Genomic DNA, 15,244 nt, shown 5'->3' with positions numbered 1-15,244 from the left:
ACCAGCTGTTCCGCGGGAGAAAGATGAGGCTTTCTGCTCCCATAAAGATTTACAGCCTCAGAAACCCTGTACAGGGTCACTATGAGTCAGAACCGACTCCACGCCACATAACAACAACAACAACAACAAAGTTACTCTACTTTTAAAAGACTGGAGACTAACATATCTATAAAGTGTTCCTAATTTTTAAGGAGGTTGGACCTTGAAATGTTGTCCAAATGGTGTCTGGATTTGTAAAAAAAGTTCCAATGATTTCCAAGGTGCCTGATTGTGGGATGGAATGTGTTTGTGGCCACATTTTGTAGGAAGGGGCAGATGGAGGACTGTTGTACAGACCTTTGGGATTTCCAGGACACGCTCTGTTTTTATACACTGGTTCCCTTTCTGAGGCATTTGTACCCCATGATGCATTTCAAGCAGTGCCTTGGAGAAAGAACCCAGTGATACTGGGCTTGACCCATGCTTAACTTTCTTGTTTTCTTTCCTCTGTAGTCATCGTTGTTTTGTTTGTGACCCTGAGAAGGCAAAAGAAAGAACCACTTATTGTCTTTGAGGAAGAAGATGTCCGTGAGAACATCATTACCTATGATGACGAAGGGGGTGGGGAGGAAGACACAGAGGCCTTTGACATTGCCACCCTTCAGAATCCCGACGGTATCAATGGATTTATTCCTCGCAAAGACATCAAACCTGAGTATCAGTACATGCCCAGACCTGGGCTCCGGCCAGCCCCCAACAGTGTGGACGTGGACGACTTCATCCACACGAGAATACAGGAAGCAGATAACGACCCTACGGCCCCTCCTTATGATTCCATCCAAATCTATGGGTATGAAGGAAGGGGCTCGGTGGCCGGGTCCCTGAGCTCCTTAGAGTCTGCCACCACAGATTCAGACTTGAACTATGACTATCTACAGAACTGGGGACCTCGTTTTAAGAAACTAGCAGACTTGTATGGTTCCAAAGACACTTTTGATGATGATTCTTAACAATAACAACACAAATTTGGCCTTAAGAACTGTGGCGTTCTGAAGAATCTAGAAGATATGTAAACAGGTATTTTTTTAAATCCTGCAAAGGCTCATTTAAAACAAGCAATGTTTTACAGAGAGGATACGTTTAATACAACTGCAAGGACATCAAAGTGGTCAATACTGTGAAGCATCTTTTCTCGAAAAAAAAGGCAAACATTGAAGTTCTTTATCAACTCCACTAGAGAAAAACCACTTGGCATACAAAATATTTAAGTGAAGGAGAAGTCTGAAGCTGAACTTACAATGAAGGGGAAATCTTTTATGTGTTATGAACATCTAAGTCTTTCTTTCTTCTTTTTTTTTTTTTTTTAATTTGTCAAAGAAGCTTCCACAAAATTAGAAAGGACAACAGTTCTAAGCTGTAATTTCGCCTTAAACTATGGACACTCTATACGTAGTGCATTTTTAAACTTGAAATATATACTATCCAGCCAGCTTAAACCCATACAATGTACGTACAATCCAATGTACAATTATGTCTCTTGAGCATCCATCTTGTTACTGCTGATTCTTGTGAATCTTTTTGCTTCTACTTTGATCTTAAACTAATACGTGCCAGATATAACTGTCTTGTTTCTGTGAGAGGCACCCTATTTCTATGTCATTTTTAATGTATCTATTTGTACAATTTTAAAGTTCTTATTTTAGTATACATACAAATATCAGTATTCTCACAGGTAAGAAATGTTACGGCATCACACTTATATTTTATGAACATTGTACTGTTGCTTTAATATGAGCTTCAATATAAGAAGCGAACTTTGAAATAAAAGAAAAGATTCTTTTTTAATTCTTGTTTGATTCTTAACATGGAAAAAAATTACTTAGTATTTCTAATGGCCCGTTTTTATTTCTAATTTAATTGTGATCTTTGGATAACCCTATTTATGATATGTTTGTAGTTTGTCCATTGTTTTATTATTTATTTAAATCAAATATGTTTTACCAATGGGTTTTTTTTTTTTTCCAGACAAATTTTTGTAACATCGTGTAAAGCTTTTTTGTATATTGTTGGTATTAACCTCGTGGCTTCCTTTTACACACAGAAGGATGTTAGTTAAAGATCTAGGTCAATCTATCCCTTGGCACTATTTATTATATAATATGCATTTATTTTGTAACGTTATGATGGTGAGAGTCCGATCCATGACGGAATGAAGTGATCCGAACTTTCATGCTCACAATATAACTGCCATGCCCCACCCCGAGTATTTGAAGGTGGGTGAAGAGCAGAAGTTATAAATATGGACTGACCCCATGTAATTAGGCATTTCTGTGTTTCTCATATTGACCTTGCCAGACTATCATAATGACGCAAACCATCAAAACTGCTCATTTATTTTTCCTCCTGTAATTTTAACTCCTCTTGAATGAATTTGACTTTTAAGTTTTAATATAAAAAAAAAAAGAGAGCTTCATTTCAAAATCTTTATTTTAAAGGATACTTTGGGCCATTCGGTCAGCACCAGGGCAGGGACCACGTTGGGGGTTGAGGGTCAGTATCACTTGACCCTTGAGCTCGCCTCAGTCTTATGCAATTCCATCTAGCTTCCTGGGGGTTGGGGTATCTATGATGGCTATTTCACCTGTCCCTTGGGGTCAAAGGTCAAAACATAGCAATACTGGGGGAAAGACCACACAAAGTCCCGCTGCGCGCTCTTTCCCTTTCTCTCTTAAACACAGGGCACTCTTTGTCGCGTTGATTACGGATGATTTTTAGATTATCTTTTATTCTTACTTTATTGAGAAGGTTTGTTTCAAGCATCACTTGATTGCCTGCTATATACTATTTTTATGACTCAGTCAAAATGAATTCAAAGAGAAATGTCTCTGTCAAGTGCTGGCTTCCATTTTACTTTGAATTTAAATCCGATTGAGCTGACATGTCAACGGAACAGACTCTGTGTACAATGTCACTTCGCGGTCTTTCCATTGCAGTGAAGGATTGCATATTCTCGATACTTCCATAATTGCCAGTTTTGTTCATTTTTATATATATGCTTTTTTGTAATCCAAAGAATATTTTGCTAGATTTGCACAGCTCTCCAATTGAATTTGAAAGGAAGAAAGAACTTGAAAGGACTATGAGTAGCACTTAAAAAAGTACACAGCTGTACATAACCCATCTCCATGGGTGGTCCTGCTTTATTGTAGCAATGTATTTGGATTTGATTTGACAAGTATATTTTCACATTTTTATGTTTAAGTCTAAAAAAAAAAAAAAGAAAGAAAAAGGCTGTCTACTTTTCAGTAGTTAAAAATACTTGTTTTTCTTTCTCTCTTTTTTTTTCCTTTTATCTTTGCTTTTATACTTGAAGCCTCTATTGTTTGTAGAACCCTCTTAGAAGCTTGAAAATAAAATATCTTTCCCTACTAGTGGAGTCCTTTTTCATTTGGAACATAGTGCCTTCAAAGCAATCTTAGTTTAAGAGGTCCTTTCTTATTTCTGTAGAAAACAATGACTAAGGATATCACTTCAGTTAAAAAGAAGGGAGAGCACTGCTCCATTTTTCTTGTCCTTGAGTACTGAGTCTTGTTTACATGCATGCATTCATTCATCAAAATCATATTCTGTTCACCCTGTGCTAGTCATCTGAGGGAAGATCCAGAAAGAATCGCGTTCCTTTTTGACATCTTTCCATCCTCCAAATGGTGTCCCAAAATATGCATATCCCATTGCTTTGTAATCACCCATTTTACTGTATGTCTACCTGCTCCCTAGATAATGCAGTGGGATACATCCTCGCCTCCAGCTTTGGGGAACAAAATTCATTCAAAGATTTCACAGGAGATGGTGAGTAGTGGGGAGAAGACCAGTTAGAACAGTTTGGAAGAGATGTTTTCCTTAGCTGGATTCTATCCTATAGGCCAGTGTTCCTGGGGATGACTGGGACAGTAAGAGTGCATTATTTAAATCATTTGGAAGATGTATCACAAATACACATTCGTGGTGCCAAGAGAGTATGGCCCCATCTGCCTGGTGAGTTGGAGTCAGAAGTATTTGAAATGGCTTCTGGGTAATTATGCAACATCCTTCAGCCATTTGGGAAACTGTGCTGGAGAATAAGGTATGGGGGGGAGGTCAGCGGGAGTAGTGTAGATCTCTGAGCAGAAGAGTGGCCCCATTTATGTGACAGGCATTATGGATGATGACATATGAAGAGCAGATAAACCTAAACATGTACCAGGAGGATTTTTGTGAAGGTCAAAATGGGACGCCATGAAGGCCTGGAATTGAATTCAGTGAGTTATGGATGGAAATGAGGAAATGGTACCTCTCTCACTCCGTACTGCCTCAGAGACCATGGCCTGTCTGGGTCATCCTGTCTGAACCTGGGATACTGAACCAGCCTCAGAGCTGTTCTGATTCCTCTCCCACCCTCTTCCCTACAGAGAAGCTAGAGGGATGTTTTTAATACACAACTCAAATGGCATGACACCTCGCTGGCTTCCTAAATTCTTAAAATCCAATCACTTTACTTTGTTACTTCGCATGTAAGGAGATCACAATCTGTTACTTCCCTTCCTAACTATCACAGTTCTTGAAAATGAATTTGTTTGCTATAGTGTATGTGTGTGTAACTGAGTGTCCACTGCCCTACCAGAATGAAAGCTCTAAAAGGGCAGGCACCTTGTGTTCTTGTTGAAGGCTCCAAGACCAATTTCTTACATCACGCCTAAAATGTAATATGTGTATGGTGGTGGTGGTGATGTGATGTGGTTCTGACTCAGAGCGACCTTGTATAGGGATTCTTCCGCTGTAAATCTTTATAGGAGCAGAAAGCCTCATCTTTCTCCTGCAGAACCGCTGGTACTCTCAAACTGCTGACCTTGAGATTAGCAGCCCTACTTTCTGCTCTCATAAAGATTTACAGCCTTGGAAAGGTTGTACAGGGTCACTATGAGTCGGAACCGACTCCACGGCATATAATCACCACCACAACTAGTAACTACAATACTACTTTGTTGTTGTTGTTGTTATGTGCCGTGGAGTCGGTTCCAACTCATAGCGACCTTGTACAGGGTTTCTGAGGCTGTTAATCTTTACGGGAGCAAAACACCTCATCTTTCTCCCGCGGAACCGCTGGTAGTTTCGAACTGCTGATCTTACGGTTCGCAGCCCGATTTGTAACCACTATGCTACCAAAGCTACTAGAGCTCCTTATAGTAGGTGTAGGCTGTTAAGTGCATAGGGTTTCCAAAGAGCAGATGGTGAGCTTGAATCACTGACTTTGCAGTTCAAATCAACATTGTAGCCCAGCGCATTAACTCTCAGTGCCACACCAGGTGTACAGCAAGTATGCATTGAATGAACAACCAGTAAGGCAAATCTATTATGATTTGACAATTGATTGCATAAAGCATGATTTCAAGGTCCCTTACCAGAAAAACTGAGTAGGCCTCATGGCACAGTGGCTAAGTACCCGGCTAATAACGGAAAGGTGAGTGGTTCAAATCCACCAGCTGTTCTTCAGGAGAAAGATGTGGCATGGCAGCCTGCTTCCATAAATATTGATAACCTTGGAATCTTCGAGGGCAAATCTATCCTGCCCTCAAGAGTCCCACTGAGTCAGAGTCAGTCTGATGGCAGTGGGTTTAGTAGTTGGACTTGAGAAGCCAAACGGAGAAGTAGATTTAAGGAGAGAAAATGAATTCACATTGGGTCACATGTGCGTATTAGAAGATGGTGTGTGGCAGATAGTGTCCACGGGTAGTGAGTGCAAACAGTTTAGGAGCTTGCTGCTAACCACAAGGCTGAAGGTTCAAGTTCATGCAGAAATGCTTTGAAAGAAAGACTTGAAAATCTAGTTTTGAATAATCAGCCATTGAAAACCCTCCGGAGCACAGTTCTACTCTGATGCACCATGAACATGCTCACCGTAAGTTGGAGCTGACTTAAATGGCAGCATAAAGATGACAGCTAGAAAGAACTGACAAGTTGTCGTTGTTAGGTGCATCAAGTTGCATCATAACAATTCTGTGAACAACAGAATGAGACACTGCCCGACACTCAATTGTCACTGCTTGAGTCCATTTCTGCTGTAACTGTGTCAATCCATCTCGTTGGGTGTGTGTGTGGGGGGCGGTCCTTCCTCTTTTTCTCTGACCCTCCACTTTACCAACCATGATGTCCTTCTCCAGGGTCTGGTCCCTCCTGATAATATGTCTAAAATATGAGAGACCAAGTCTGGCTATCCTGGACGCCAAGGGGCATTCTGGCTGGACTTCTTCCAACACAGATTGGTTTATTTTTGGGGCAGTGAATGGAACTTTTAATATTCTCTTTCAACATCATAATTCAAATGCATCAATTTTCCTACAGTCTTCCTTATTCAGTGTCCCAAGTTTCACATGCATATGAGGGCATTGAAAATACCATCGTTTGGGTCAGGCACACCTTGTCCTCAAAATGACATCTTGAACACTTTAAAGAGGTCTTGGGCAGCAGATTTGTTGAAGGCAATTCGTTGTTTGATTTCTTGTCTGATGCTTCCCTGAGTGTTAATGATTGATCCAAGCAAAAGGAAGTCTTTGACAACTTCAATCTTTCCTCCATTTATATGGATGTTGTTTATTGGTCCAGTGGTGAGGATTTTTGTTTTCTTTATTTTGAGGAGTAACCCATATCGAAGGCTGTGGTCATTGATCTTCAACCACTAGAAGGAATTGACAAGCAGGCCATCAAAAGTAAGGATTTGCAGCTAGCACACAGCAGAACTGGGGCTGGTCATGTAGATTGTAGTTTGTTGTTAAATGCCGTCAAGTCCATTCCAACCTATAGCGACCCTGTAGAGGGTTTCCGAGGTGCGACTGGTGTAAAATGAGAGTTGATGTCTGTGTTTTTAATTGAGTTTCTACTACTCTCTTCCAACTTTAAAATGGTATTCCAATGGTGGAGTCCCACTGGTGTTAAAGAGTAAAACTGATTTTAGTTTTACTAATTATGATAATTAATTAGCATAAACCTTATACTTGTATGTCAAGTGTTCTGAAAACAGGAACCAATTAATTTGCTAATTATTTTCTTCAAGTAGTGGGCCTTTTTTGATGTGTATGAGAAATTACAAACTAAACCCGTGATGATGCCATTCCACCTTGGAACATGAACAAATCTGTACACCAGACAGGCTAAGCATTCCTCCCAAACGCACACAGAAAGTGACTGTCAAAGACAGAGGAGAAGAAGGGACAAGACCCCATTTCCACCACGTTGTCTTCTTTAATTTTAGCTTAGAAAAGCCAACAAGGATGCCTATTCATTACAATCAGTGGCTTCACTGAGGCATTGATGGTTGGGGACTTGGCGGGGGATGGAAGCATCCCAGCCTCCATGAGTTCAGTTCATTCCTTTGAGCAACCATTGATTTTGTAGCTTCACAACAGGATCTATTCAGACCTCTGAAGGCCCAGACCTGCTGCCTTCCAAACACAAAGCAGTTCATAAGATAGAATTGCAAGTTGTTATGTACAATATGATTTCAGAAAAACAAATATAAAAGAAACAATGATTAAATATTTTATAGTTGTTTGTATGTGTTTCTAAGAGAACTTCGGTTCTTCATTTTCTTCATGGGATTAAAAAAAACGTGTAAAAACCAATAAACAGATTGTCAATGTGTGAAGTCAGCTCTCAGCTACCTGGGAGTAATCATTGAATTTGGAAACTAATTTCTCATGATCCAGAAAGTACTGTTTCTTAAGAAAGCCTTCATCATTCCAGGAGACTTACATCGATTAGTTTGTTTTTGCCACTTTGAGAAACTGATGGCCAGCATGTAGTCCTCTTTCACAGACCCTCTTCAACTCAAGACTAAAATCTGTACCCTTGTTTGGGATGGCATTCCATGCAGCCCTGTGTGACTTTGGGCAGGCATCTTGACCTGTCTGACCTTCATTTTCCACAAATAATCAGTGGACATACTGATTCCTATGTTACCAATGGTGGTAAAGAATAAAGGAGCTCAGGTAACTAGAGCCACTAATATATATTGTTAATGTCTGTATGATTTGATTTTTCTAGTCTCAGATTCTAGTACAATGAAAAAAGAAGAATTTACTAACTCATGCTTCCTTTATTCCAACTCTTATAGGTTTCTTCAGAAATCAGTTCATTTTTTGTTGTTGACCTCTCTCTCTCTATGGAGTAACCATAGTTTAGTGCAGGCAAGGACTAGTCGAGAGTTTCCCTCCCACCAAATTAAAAAGCAACGAGAATGGAATAAGACCACTTTCCTGATTAATTAATTTACTTATGTTTAACCACACATCTAGAATAATATTGACAAAGCAATAGGTAAAATAGTTTTTAAGCATTTTCTTAGAATCTTATAAGCAAATTTTCATGCTTATGAATCATATTTAATTCAAACTCACCTCAGAAACACTATAAAGGGTCGCTATGAGTTGGCATCAACTCTAAGGCACTTAACAACAACTATGGATTAAATGATATTTAAAATTTGGGTGAATTGATCGAGAAATAAGGAGTCCTGATACAATAATGGTTAGGCACTTGATGGCTGAGCGGACAGTTGGCTGTTCAAACCCACAAGAAGTAGGAGGAGAAGGTGGCAGTCTGTTCCTGTAAAGATTAGAAACCCTGTGGGGTGTTCTAGTGTGTCCTATAGGGTCACAAGGAGCCAGTATCAACTCAGTGGGAAGGTGGTTTACCAGGAACTGCAAAACTTTGACATTTCCAATGTAAAGAATTACGTATTTGATATATTTTTGCTCATTTTTTCAACACAACGATTTGAAGACATGCAATTTCATTAGAATACTTTTTTTTTTTTTTTAAATCAATCTCAACTTTGCTGAATTTAATGTAACCACAATTTTTGCTACATTTAGCGCTCAGGAAATTGGAAATCATTTTATGCTATGGTAATTTTTTCCCTCTTTTTCTCCAAATACTAACTAGGATGTGAAAGAAAGAGTAGTGCTTGAAAATATCATTTATCTCCAATGACCTTCTCTTATGAATTAGTGAAAAGCTGGCCAGTTTAATGGGGCTGACCTAGCAAACCAGCCGCGGGTCTCCAGATTACAAATGAGCTCCTATGGGACATTGGGACATCTCTTCTTAACTTTGGGTTTCTAGAAGAAATAGGTGCTAAGTCAGTCTTGGATTCAAAAATAGGAGGGTAAGGCAGAAAGGAATCAAATCAAATTTTATTAAACACAAATATCAAAATATGAAGCTATTGTTTCTTGATCTTTCATCTAGGTCTATACACTTCTACAAGCAGCATCCCATCTTTCCGACCCTTCTTCAAGAATCTGCACAGTTCCATAGACACCATGTCAAAAAAAGAAGCATTTGTAACCTAGAGGCACTCAAATCATGTTCCTTTCAAATGTTTTTGGAGTTGTGGGAACAAAAAGAAGCCAGAGGGGGCAATATCAGGGCTGTAGGGCATCAGAGTTGTAAGGTGCATGGACTAAGGTTTCCCAACAAAATTCTCACAGGACAATCCTTGATATCACTGAAGAATGAGCAAGATTGTGATGGGGGGGGGGGGCGGGGAATCCTCAGCACAACTTTCCTGGCCTTTTTCTTACCAATGCAGGTTTCCATTTATCAAAAAACTTCTTAATAATAAATGCCTATGATTGTCCTGTGTTCTTAGAGATCATCTCTCTGAATTACCCCTTTGGGGTCTCCAAAAGCACTTTATCTTCTGAGCTGAGCTCTCTGTCTAGAATTTAACTAGACAGCAGACCCCCTCAGAAGCCTCTGTCTGATTGGGCAATTGTACTGAAGACACTCTATTGAGAGTGAGCTAACCACAGAGCTGCTGACTGCAAGGTCAGTAGTTCCAACCCTCCATCCTCTCCTCAAAAGGCTTATACTGTTTTTGTTTGTTTTTAAGTGCCGTTGAGTCAGTACTGACCCATAGTGACCCTGTATAGGGTTTCTGGGGAGCAGCTGGTGTGGTTGAACCACTGACCTTTCAGTTCAAACAGCTTTGCTCCATACCAGGCCTCCTTATACTAGATTGCTATAATGATAAATTGATTTAATGGCAATGTGTTTGGTTTGAAGGACATTGGGACAAGTGTATCAGTGGGAGAAGTTGTCTGCAGGCATCCACTGATCTCAGAGACATGTTTAAACATAGTTCATTTAGAATAAATCCATGCATGTCTGAACTAGAACCCTATTTGTGATACTCTCTGACTTACCCTCCTATAGGGATGGACGGAGAAAGGAAAGCAAACTCTTCATTCCATGCTATGAGTACCACAGCACTCTACACCACTAACATGCAAACCAAACCAATCTCGCCTTCACTGAGTTGATTCTGATTAATAGTGACTTTATAGGATTTCCCAGGCTATAAATCCTTACATGATCTGAAAGCCTCATCTTTCTCCCAAAGAGCAGTTATTAACCTTTTGGTGAATAGTCCAAATGGATATTTGAGCATTCTTCGATCAACCTGGTTCCAGTACATTGTTTTTATCAAAATTACTAGCCTTCTGAAATGGATTTAGATTTGACTTGTCTAGAGATTTCCAGTGGTGGCACAAACGGTTAAATGTTTGACTACTAACCTAACAGTTTCAGCCCCCTCTGAAGCGCTTCAGAAGACAGGCTGGGCCATCTGATATGGAGCACAGTTAGTTCTACACATCAACACCTGGGCTTGCCATCTGGACAACTAACAACAGGAAGATTTCTAGAGCTCCTTGGGAAACACAAAGGGTTTACAGTTGACTGCCAACCTCCAGGTTGATGGTTGTAACTCACCAAGCAGTCCTGGAAAGGACAAGACCTGGTGATCTGATGTCATTCCGATTGTACTCAGGGAGACCCTAGGAAGCAGTTCGACTGTGTAACTCTCCATGAGTCGGAACCCAACTTGACAACAACTAACAACAGCAGCAGAGATTCCTACCAGGCTTGCACCCAGTCCGTACTATAGTCCTCCCGGACCCTGACCCACTGAACCCATAACTGAAGTCATCTTGGTTAACCTCGGTACCTTACAGATCCTAAGAATGCCATTTAATTTCTGTGTGTCTCACTTTCTTTCTGTATAGAGTGGGGATATGTATTCCCTACCTCCAACACTTCTGGAAAAGATTGATCTAGACTAGGGAAATAAAAACATTAAATGTGTAACCTGCTGCTCCAAGAAATGGTTTTATTGTGGTTCCTTTTGTTGTTATTTGGACTTTTTCCGACTGTGCATCAGATTTTGCTAGTATTTGCAAATTATTCAGAAGACAACCACACATCCCAAAGTGAGGATGAATAGGCCCTGTGGTTGCTCTTTTGAAGGCTTTGATCCATAGCTGCAGGGCAGACTTTAAACGGACTCTCCAAGATGGATGTTGGAGCTTTGTTGTTTAAGGAGTGTGACCCCGGGGTCTTCTAGCCCAGCCTCCCAACTTCACTACAGCCTCTTTGCCTTCAAAGAAACAGTGATTACTAGAAGGCAGGAATCTATGGGAGGCCTTGGTCCTTGTGTCAATGTTTTCAAATTTGGAATATACATCTCTAGTGATGGTTTTAAGTGCAAGGTAGACACGATGTGTCACTGAGTAAGACAGCTCAAAGGGAGAATAGTGTTCCTTTTGCGTAGTGGGTTATACAGTTCAAATCCACCAGACGCTTGCTCCATAGGAGAGAGATGAGGCTTTGTGCTCCTGTAACGATTTACAGCCCCGGGAACCCTGTGCAGGGTCACTATGAGTCAGAACTGACTCAACAACGCAACAGCAAGCAGTTATTTTTCATAGTTTCCCACTGTTTACAGACCACCTTCTCCTGATGTACTGTGACAGTTCAGGTTTGTGTCAGCTTGGCTGGGCGAGGATGCTCGGTGGTTTGGCAGGTTAGACATAGCAGCTCCCATGCTGCACTCTAATATAATGTTATGACTTCCAGGAGGGGGTCTGCTGGGAGCAGTCAATCAACTGAAGGGCGATTTCCTCAGGAGCGTGACCTGCACCATCTTTCATCTTACAAATATAAAAGGAGGAAGAAGTGAACAGAGAAAAGAGGGACATAGCACCACCAAGAAATCAGGGCCAGGAATGTAACATGTCCTTTATATCTGCGGCTCCCATACTGTGAAGTTCCTATTGTTTTTGTTGTTAAGTGCCATCAAGTCAGTTCCGAACCATAGAGATCCTATGTAGAGTTTCTTAGGAGTGGCTGGTGAGTTTGAACTGCCAACCTTGTGGATCAAACTGACTTTGCAGTCCAGTGCATTAGCTCAAAACGTCACACCAGGAGTCCAAAGGTAAGTTTAGCTACCCAATGAGGATGGGATAGTGAAGCTCCTAGATTCAGAGAGAAACTGATGCCAAGACACATGGGGATTTCCAAGGGCTGCAGGGCCGACAGATGCTGAAAGAAGACAGACATTTCTCCAGAGCGGGCACTCTGCATCCAGACTTCCAGCCTCCCAAACTGTGAGAGATAAACTCTCTCTTTGTGAAAATCATCTTCTGTGGTATTTCTATCATAGCAGCAGTAGAGAACTAAGAGAGGTACTCCCAGTTAAGACATGTACTTTTTCTCTGACCACACAATCTACAACATGCCTCCCAGCCACTGTCTGCCATATTGCCCAACCCCATATTGTGCACAGTGCATATCACTTTCTGATTGTGAGTTCTTTTCAATGTCTTCTGCTTTCCTTACTCTCAGTCTGTTTCCTTTGTAGAATGGAATTTTCATGGGAGCTAAGGCTTTGCCCTATTCACCATGTATCCCAAAGCCTAGAATAGGGGTTGGTCCACTGTTGATACTCAATAAATAATGATTGACTTGGTCAGGGTGTTGACAATATTCTTCACTGACTGCTCAGTTAGGGATTATAGATCCAACCACTGTAAAATCCCTTTTCAAAAGGGAGATAAGGCTTCAAGCTTTCCATAGCAAATGTGCCCAGCTAGAATTTCATAAAGTGGTTTATTTCTAACATGTCTATTTGAGCAGTTCCATCCCAATGCCCTGTACAGGGTCGCTATGGGTCGGAACCGACTCGACGGCACTTAACAACAACAACAACATCCCAATGCCAAGTGAGAGAACATTCCCATTATTTCAATGAGACAATGTTTCCTTTGACAATACACTTATTTTATTAAAAACTGAGCTTTTTGTAGATATGTGTCTGTTAGGTAAATAGTACAAGTATTACTCAATTATGTTGGAAGGCAGGGAGGAAAGTCAGGTCGAAGTCAATTGTGCCCTGAGGGTGTCCACCCCACCTACTTATGAATGAGGGAACTCAGGTTATCCAAAGTAAATCCACTTGTTTCAAGATGCAGAGGGCCAAGAGGAGGATCCGGGAAGAAAATCCAGATCTCCTGCTCTTGACTTAACTCTCTGGTCCAGGTACACTCTAACTCCAGAGAGGGTTGTTGTTAAGTGCTGCTGAGTTGGTTCAGACCCGTAGTGACCCTGTATTGGTTTCCCAGGAGAAACTGGTGAGCTTGAACTGTCGACCTTGCAGTACAAACCAACTTCCAGTCCAGCGCTTTAACCCACAGTGCCACACCAGAACTCCAGAAGAGGTTACAAGCCAGTATGTCAGTTCTGATTTAATATATCTTTTTTTTTTTTTTTTTTTTTAAACCCTTTCCTTTGGTATGTCTTTATCTTCCTATTTGCCATTGTTATACTTAAATGTCCCTTCCTCAGAGAGGCCTGCAGGGACCACCTTATGTAAAAGATCACCCCTACTTCCTGCTTCTTTTCTAGCCCCTTTGTACTAAATCAGGTCTGTGCTGGGCACAACTCGAATGACATCTGGGTAAGGAAAAGAGAGGACTCTTTTCCTTAATGTGCCAAAGGAGGCCGAGAGGAAGCCCTCCTCAGATTCTGTCTGTCTTCTGGGGGTGACTTGCTACTCTTTACGGATTGCTCAGTGAAGAAGGAGTTTACCCCAAAGCTGGGTTCCCATGCCCCAAAGCTACTGAGTCTAATCAACAAACACTCCAGATACACAAAGACAGAGAAAAGCCTTTCTTATGGGGATTCAGCTCCAGAATAACCTCATAGCAACTAGGATGGTTTTGAATGGTGTTCAAGAACTGCTTTTCACAACCAATGTTTACACTTGCTTCAGCAATATTAATTAGTACAACATACAGGTGGGCTATAATCTTATCACACTAATTCACAAGGTGGTCAAAGTGTCCTGATAAACATATCAAAAGGGAGCTCATGATTAATTCTCCCTGTACCTTTTTGCCTAGATGCTGTAGTTGTTGTTAAGTGCTCTGAAGTCCGTTTCCACTCCTAGGACCCTATATAGGGTTTCCAAGGATGGGCTAGGGAATTTGAACCACTGACCTTGGAGTTCAAACCGACCTTGCAGTCCAGTGTTTTACTCCACAGAACCACACGAAGACCCCCTTTTTTGGTTATTGTTTTGGCCCAGATGGTTCCTCCTTATCAGAAGCTACACCATCAGGGACTAAGCTTCAAGCACAATTGTTGTTGTTAATTGCCTTCCAGTTTCCAACTCACAGTGACATCTTAAGAGAAGCAGAAAGTCTCATCTTTCTCCCTCGGAGCGGCTGCTTTACTCAAACCACCGACCTTGTGCTTCTCCTAGGGAGCCACTGTACTCCCCTCAAGCACAACTAGACGGCCATTAGCATTCTAACAGTGGTTGAAACACATGTCTAAGAAGCAAGCACAGGAAAGAGACGTGTGTAATGTGCTTCCAGGCAGAGCTTCATTATGTTTACTCTTAGCTAAGCAGAACTGTCATGCTCTCAGAATGGCTGCTGGTAGGGTCTTAAAGGTAGACAACATCACAGGTTTAGATAGTTGTTAAACATGCACAGTGTAAACATGCACAAACATCGCAAACATCACAAACATGCACAAACATCTCAGACATGCACAAACATCACAAACATGCACAAATATCGCAAACATGCACAAACATCACAAACATGCACAAACATTGTAAGCATACATAAACATTGTAAACATACGCAAACATTGCAAAACTATGCAAATATTGTAAGCACTTACAGCTGCAAAAAGAATACTGTTGCATCATCTCATTAACATATAAATTGGCTATATGTTACCTCTCTGCTCTAGCGTGTGATGTCCTGGTGTGATACAGTAGGATCAATACTGGAAGGCTAGCCACAAGGTCAGGGGTTCAAACCCACCAACTGCTCCTTGGAAACCCTATACAGCGTTGCTATGACTTGGAACCGACTCG

At 41.1% G+C, this 15,244-nt stretch overlaps 1 protein-coding gene across 1 annotated transcript in view; it reads left to right on the top strand.

The window, feature by feature from the left end:
- CDH11 (cadherin 11, type 2, OB-cadherin (osteoblast)) overlaps positions 1–1,824 on the top strand; it is a 220,599-nt gene extending 218,775 nt beyond the window's left edge. Inside the window, exon 13 of the mRNA XM_006863584.1 lies at positions 493–1,824. Coding sequence (XP_006863646.1) covers positions 493–989 — 497 coding nt within the window. The 3' untranslated portion in view covers positions 990–1,824. The remainder of the gene's footprint in view (positions 1–492) is intronic.
- Positions 1,825–15,244: the final 13,420 nt, after the last annotated feature.

Source organism: Chrysochloris asiatica, unplaced genomic scaffold, assembly GCF_000296735.1.
Source record: "Chrysochloris asiatica unplaced genomic scaffold, ChrAsi1.0 scaffold00055, whole genome shotgun sequence".
NCBI classification, from domain to species: Eukaryota; Metazoa; Chordata; class Mammalia; order Afrosoricida; family Chrysochloridae; genus Chrysochloris; species Chrysochloris asiatica.
Note: the sequence above shows the minus strand (reverse complement) of the source record. Positions and strands in the feature narration are given on the sequence as shown.